The 7,567-nt window shown below is 40.2% G+C and overlaps 1 protein-coding gene across 2 annotated transcripts in view; it reads right to left on the bottom strand.

Annotated features, from left to right (window-relative positions):
* The window catches only part of Vcam1 (vascular cell adhesion molecule 1), an 18,689-nt gene that overhangs the window by 9,130 nt on the left and 1,992 nt on the right, over positions 1-7,567 (bottom strand). For both annotated transcript variants that reach the window (XM_029568155.1, XM_008842808.3), the window contains exons 3-5: positions 5,785-6,099; positions 4,247-4,513; positions 895-1,170 (exon numbers count right to left, since the gene is read on the bottom strand). In XM_029568155.1, coding sequence (XP_029424015.1) covers positions 895-1,170; positions 4,247-4,513; positions 5,785-6,099 — 858 coding nt within the window. The remainder of the gene's footprint in view (positions 1-894; positions 1,171-4,246; positions 4,514-5,784; positions 6,100-7,567) is intronic.

Genomic DNA, 7,567 nt, shown 5'->3' with positions numbered 1-7,567 from the left:
GTCCATTCTGCAGATTAGCTTTCCAAATCTGCCTTTAGAGCAGCAGGCTCCTTTCCCCACTCCCCACCCTGTTCCTCCCTGGTAGCATTGCCCCATTCTTGTCCTCTTTCATGCAAAAATGGTATAATGGCATTGCACACATGGTATGAACAAAAATGCAGATTTTAAAATTATACACACACACACACACACACACAAAGGAATTCTACATCTGAGCAATCTGGGAGGAAAGAGGTAGAGGGTAGAAGGAGGAAGGAAAAGAGAGAGGAACGGAAAAGTGACTTTGAGCAAAGTACCCATTGTTTTGTAACAGCGGCAGTGATAAATTCTTCCCCCAGGAAAGCTTTCCTTCAGAAATGAAGGAGAAATAAAGACTTCTCAATATGGCCATACAAAACAAAACAAAACCAGCAGGCTCCAAGTTTGGGGTTATAGCTCTACGGTGGAGCACCTGTCTAGTCCTGGGTTCCATCTCCAACACCATAAAACAAAACAAAGACAGGTTTGAGTCTCACCCTCAATTTGAGTACCTGAGGCAGTCACCACCCCCATCTAATAGCTACCTTAATGGACACAGGCCCCCAGTGCTTTCAGGAACACCTGTATACCCATGGAAGGGAAGAGAAGTAGAGCCTGGAGTGTGCCAAGTGCATGAGGCAAGAGCAGGACAAGACACCAACTGTGTGCATGCCATGTACATATACAATGTATACTTAAGAGGTGGGCCAACTGTGTTACATCAGACCACAGTTCAGAGATTTAGGGACCATTCCCAAATGCCAACTTCCTTTCTAAATGAATGAACCTCATTACAGATTCACATTCTTTTGTCTTCCAATGGAACTTGGGTAAAGAGTAGTTATCAAAGAATCACCAGTTTTGAAAACCACTTACAGTAGAGCTCCACCTGGATTCCCTTTTCCAGTTTCTTCTGCCTGCAGGTCACAGTGCACAGGTAAGAGTGCTCATGATCAAAACTCACAGGGTTCAGAGTCAGTGTGGACATGGCCCCCTCACTCCTCACTGTCCCACTGAGGGGGCTGTCTATCTGGGTTCTCCAAGAGAAAGAGGGGGATTCACAGCCTTCAACAGCACATGTCAGTACGACTGAGCCCCCAACCTGTGCTGTAACCCGGGGTCCAGGGACGATGTCAACAGTAAATGGTTTCTCTGGGGAGGAAAAAAAAAGAGAACAAGACAAAGAGCAGATAAGATTCTTTCCTTATTTCATCATATTCCCACACATGATGTTTATCTTTCCTGTTCTCCGCTCAGCTGCTCTCTGTGCCAAGAAGAAATTGCTTCTTTCCATCTTGGAACCATCAGCAATGAGACCACATCTTTAAGAATGAACCCATGCTACTCTGCTGAATCAGGCCATCAGAGTAAGTGTAGATATAAATCTGTCAAGAGAGTGGTTGTCATCTTTTCAGGGCAATAATCTAACCTCTGCTCACATGTAGTTGGTTCTTGTGTTTCAAGCACTGTGCATACTACTCTACAGACCTTACATGTATTATCTAAGTTCTCAGAATAATGTCATTAACCAGTCCTATTAGCTCTTCTCTGCTTCCTTCTCCCTTGCTTCTGTGTTTTCTCCTTCTCTTCCTCAGTTTCTCCATCCTCTTTTCTCTGAGAAATTTAGGCTCAGAAATGCTAAATAACTAGTCAGTTTGCAAGTGAAAAAATTAGGCTGTGGTGTGAGATGGGTCTGATTCAAGATTCAGTTCCTATAACAACTAAATCAAGTCATCCTCACATGAAGGTAAAATGAGACCTAAAAGAGATACAGGGGGGTTGGAGAGATGTCTCAGTGGTTAAGAGCACTGGCTGTCCTTGCAGAAGACCAGGTTTGATTCCCAGAACCCACATGGTGGCTAACAACCGTTCAGAACTATAGTTCTGGGGAATCCAATGCCTTCTTCTGACCTCTGTGGGCACTGCACGACATGGGTACACTTACACAAGCAGGTAATACACTTATACACATAAAATAAAAAGAATAAATAAAATATTTTAAAAAATGAGAGATACAGGAAAAGCTACATCAAAATGTCCTCTAGTTAGACACAATATCCATAATGAGCCAATGCCCAGCACTTCTGTTCCAAAATAAAGTAGTATCTTTGAGGGTCACATAGAATCACACTGAAAGCAAAACAGAAATGTAAGCATTAAAGTCACAGCATGACTCGCCTCTCAAATATGTCTGTTGCAATATTAAAATACTTTACAGTTAGCTCAGGGGTGGAAAGCTGAGAGGCCAGGGCAAACTTCTGAGTTTCAAAGATCCAAAAAAGTTCTCTTTGTGCTAGTACTGACCCTGCCAGGCACACAGGCTGGGATGAGATTACACAATTTGAGATAAAGAATTCTAAATCTTGACTTTGTTGCCTTGAAAATCATGGAATTGGTTGGGCAACTTTGCAAGTGACAGATGAGACCCCAAAGAGAATCACTAGACTCTTCCAACAAGCTGGAGATAGGAGGAAGTCTCAGCACATAATTCAAACACACGCCACTTTCTGTGGTTCTTATTTGTACCAGAACAAGCTACTTTGCTCAATTTAGTATGTGTTATTGTGTCAGTGCAGTATTTTCCAAAGAAAATGCTCCTCATATTACCCCAAAATTAACTGATTTGCTATTAGATTTCGAAAGAGATCTTTCAGACCAGTAATCAGGCTGTCTGAGTTCCTTCCAGGCTACTACTGCCAGAATGGACAACTTTAGTAGTAGATCTGCCTCCTGCCTACAGAGAGTTCTATGTACATCACAGAATGAACATGTAGCTTCTGGGGAACAGCTCCCTTGGGTAGCTGAAAGGTCCTTTGAACATTCAGCTCTGTCTTTAGTACTTGAACTTCTCAGTAGCTCAGGTGATGTAAAATATAAATAAACCCTCCCCAAGCCTAGAACACATTTCCTCTACACATTGAAATGAGGTCCAGATTATTATAGGATGCACCTGTTTCAGCACAGATGATTCACCTTTCCTCACTTTTATTAGTATAATACATTTTCTGATCATTTGAGAATACTGGGCCAATTACCTACCCAACTTGATCAACTGATAGTATCTGAATTTTACCTTTTTAATCATCTAAGTTTAAAATCCATATTTTGTAAGTTAAAATTTTGTGTTGTCCATGTTTGCAATTTATTGGTCCATCCAGCTAGCATTTACTAAACATGCGTCAGATACTATGCTAGGAGCCCAAACATCAAAAGACAAACACAGTGAGTTCCTGAGTTTAAGAAGCATGCAGTTTAATGTGTAGATACATTCAAGTACATACATTGTTTGAGCTCTTGCTAAAATATATACTTTGATTTGACCATTCCCCATTGTATAAATATATCAAAACATCTCATCATCCCCAATATATGTTTATAATTTTTATGTCAGTTAAAATATTAATTTTAAACTTTGAGACAAGTAGTACAATTGAATAAGCATGGGGCTATGAATTAAGATGAGTCAAATACAACTAAAACGTATTTGGCTCTGCAAATTATGAATTATATGGCACCTGCGTTTTTCAGCTACCTCACAGAACATGGTAAAAACTGAGATAATATATAAAGTACAATGTAGAAATCTTGGCAAATACTAGGTGTACGGTCAATAGATGGCCATTATTGGTCTGAGATTCATCTGTAAAACAGATAGAAAATGCACCTCAATTATTTCTTGAAGATTATAGATGGCTTATATAGAGCAGGAGAAGAACAGATGGTGTTTGGTAAATGCTGCTGTTTAAGAACACTTTGCAGAAGCCCCAGTGAAAAATGATCGATTAAGACGATGATAATAAGAGATTGGCTGGAAAGGAGATCAGACTGTAGGGAATCCTTTTGAGGGAGAAATGTCAAGATTCGGTGATTTGGAATGTAAGTATGCATTGGGGAATAGCCAGGATGTCACAGTACAATTTTTGCATGTCTAGAATGAAGAGAAAAGACCCACTGGGGCAACCTGAAAACGCCACTACTGCAGGGCAGGGGTAGGAGACCAAACCAGGGAATGACGTGAGCTAGAAAAGATCCAGAAAAGCAGAGCTGTGGAGGCACTGGGAGAAAGGACTGCCAAAAAGTGTAGCATAAGTACGCACATATGCTAAAGCACGTGACTGTCAGACAGTCACCAAGCAAATGTAAGGAAGGAATTTCAGCACAGAGTTGATGACTGTCACTCAAGTCCAGGTGGCAGCACCTTTGTCCTCCATGCTCACATTCCACTCACCTTGAACAATTAATTCCACCTCTTTCCTGTTTCTCCCAACTGGATTAATTCCTTCACACACATAAATTCCAGAGTCTTCCATCCTCATAGCAATTAAAGTAAGAGTTGCATTTCCAGAGAGGAGCTGTAGATTCCCATTATCTAGCTTCTTGCTCCAGAGAATCTCTGGAGCCGGAAGACCCTCACTGGAGCACGTCATTGTCACAGCATCACCCTCTTGGAGGCTTGTGGAGGGATGCACAGAGATAGCTGTATTCTTGGGTGAGACTGAAAAGGCAGGGCATAATATAAGCAATCGTTAAGCATTATCTCCACCTAACAGTGTAGTTTACTTCTCTTGCAGACTGTACTTATGTGTCTCCACACTTTGACAAGCCACTCTGCCAAATGAGCACCAAGAATTGCTGAGTCATTAAAACATGGCTAATCTCATCTCTAACCAGTACATTGCAGTTTTTGATGTTTGGTGTTCTCAGAGAGCCATAGTTAGGTAGAAATTAAGAAAGGCCTTTAGAACCGCAGGGTTCAGGCTCCTGACTAAGGAGAAGTGACCATGTAGGCACCTTTGCCAAGAGCGCAGCCAAGTCTGCCCCAGCACCTACTGAAGGAGGCAGTCCAACTTACATGATAGCCAATTTGGCTATTAATTATCGGGAAAATTCTCCTTTTGAGCTGAGATCTTTCTTCTTGTGACTACCACTTACACATTGGTTTTAGTTCAGCCTTCTGCTGTTCCAGAATAAATGATATCCTTGTTTTACATGCATGTCTTTCAGTGGCTTTACACCTCTCATTCCCAAGTATTGTATTCTGTGGAGGAAATATCCCCTATCTCAATTGTTTTCTCGAAATGCTGTTACAAAAATCCTTTCCATCTCATGCTGTTCAGGGTAAATATGATATAGTTGACAATCCTCTCAAACAGGGTTCAGAGAAGAACTCAGCATTTCAATCAACACAGAGCACAGCAAGTGCCCTTGTACCTGACTCTGAGATAAGAAGAAAGCCTCAAATTCCCTGGCAATCTGAAGGAGCTTGTAGACTGTCAAACCTTATCACCTTACTCACCCACGGCAGATGTGTACATGTGGGCATGCTGTTTTACACACACTCACAAAATAAGCACTCCCCTTGTCAAATTTTTATATCTATGAAACCAATGTTTCAAGGCATATAGACTATATAAAACATGATAAAGAATGTTTTATCATTTGAGCTCATTTCCTACTATCCAATGAGAGAGTACTATTATTATTCCCCCTTGATAGACAGAAAAAAAAAGAGGAATAAGAAACCTTAAAGCCACACAGCTAACAAAGCCAGAAATTAAGCTCACGTCTTCTAAATCCAAATCCAGTATTTTTTTTCACTAAATAATACTTTTGGAAAATATCATATCCCCAATAAATAAGAATAGAGTAAAAACTACAAATCTTGTTAACCTACTTGCTAAATTTATTGTGTAACAATAAATAAAATAATAACGTATCCAAGATTGAATTCCCATGAACACCAGAGTTCATCACTCAAGTACTTACTGTAGACTTGCAATTCTTTGACTGTCTCCCTTTCTTTGGGATTAATTTCATCAATGTGTAATTTAGCTCTGCAAACAAGAACTTTTCCAATATCCTCAATGACAGGAGTAAAGGTTATTTCCAAACTCTTGGTTTCCAGGGACTTCTTGTCCATGTCTTCCAGAAACTCCTGATTCTTCATAAGAGAGTCACCTTTCAGTAAACTCATCTCCAGCCTGTCAAATGGGTAAACATCAGGGGCCAAACACTTGACTGTGACAGGCTTCCCAACCTGCAGAGGAGCACTCAGGTGAATTTCTGGATCCTTTGGGAACGCTGCAAAGCCAAGCAAATGCACAAGTGGGCTTTCTGTTCCTATTTGTAAGATCTCTTCATGTTTTAACACAATGAAAATCAAAACAAATGTTTTTGTTACTACTAGTCTTAATACAGCAGAGCTCATTATTTAGTGGTTTGTGGGGTAAGATCAAGAAGCAAGAATCAGAATAAACCACCTAATACAGGACTCCAGTTTTGATCCTATTAGTTATTAAAAGTTGTGTGTTATTATAGTTAAAGAAGAAAGAATAAAACTAATATTTATAGAAATTCTTCTACAGATTTAACATAAATGATTTTGCTCTAGTCTCACAATAACTCTAAGTGACAGAGGCCACATTTCATAGATCAGAAAATGTGAACTTGGAACATTTGCTGAAGCACCCACCCTGAGGTCACACGCCAGTAATGGGTAAGGCTGAGATTGAAGCTTATGGTTTCCATTACTTGGCATCACCACTGCAGTTCCAGATTATAACATGTTCTATTTTAGGGCAGATAGAGTTCTACTTTCTAGATAAGGAACCTAAAGTTCAGAATGTCATTGCAAAGAAGTATTACTGTGTAAGAAGCTGACTTCTGAAAATGGTTCCTCTGAGAAGAATTTTCCACCAGAAAGGTATTCCTATGCAATCTTTCAGCTCTGGATTTATTTACCAAAATGCCCAATTCAGTGTTCTAACCAGTACCCTAATGAACCTTGTAGTATAAGAAAACACACGGTTTCATTGTCCCCCAAATTTATTGTCCCCCCTTTTCATAACATTGTGTCACTATGATAACACATTGGTGCACTCAAGACCCTGTGTAGTAAAAATACCAAGGCCCCAACTCTACAGAATATTACAGTCAAATGTGGAGTAGACACAGAACTGTGAAACACAATGAGAAACAGACACTCTAGCTGAAAAAACCCACAGGCAACATAATTAAATCCAGAAGTATCCTCACTTCTCTTTTCTAAATCCTCAACTATGGGGTACTTGTGGGCAAAAGGCAAAGGAACTGGAAATGCTCTGTCACCTGAAAACATGGCATTTTCAATTTTCCCACCAATTATTTATGTCCCTCGTACTCTACAGGAAATGTGCCTAGAATCTACACAGTTTTATGACAAGTAATATAAGAACTTGCTCCTCTTCCCAGTATTTATACAGCAGGACCTTCCAAGGAGCCCAGGAGACTGCCCAGACATAAACTATGCATGCACAGCCAGCGTAATTGAAAGCAGCCGGCCAGGCACAGCTCCTTGGGAAGCCTTAGCTACAGACAGTGTTGTGGAAATTTCAATTAAGGTTACTGGGCAAAGTCAGGCATTAGTATAGAAGGAAGCAACCAAGTTGATTAGAAGGCTAATCAAATGGGGCATTTGTGAAGAAATGACCGTGTACGAGTAGTTTTTGTAGAAAGAGATGCAGTCAGTAACCAAAGGGAAATAATTTATGTGGGATTCTTTTTTTTTTTT

Source organism: Nannospalax galili, unplaced genomic scaffold, assembly GCF_000622305.1.
Source record: "Nannospalax galili isolate Female #2095 unplaced genomic scaffold, S.galili_v1.0 scaffold2280, whole genome shotgun sequence".
NCBI classification, from domain to species: Eukaryota; Metazoa; Chordata; class Mammalia; order Rodentia; family Spalacidae; genus Nannospalax; species Nannospalax galili.
This window is presented reverse-complemented; position numbering and strand designations above follow the sequence as displayed.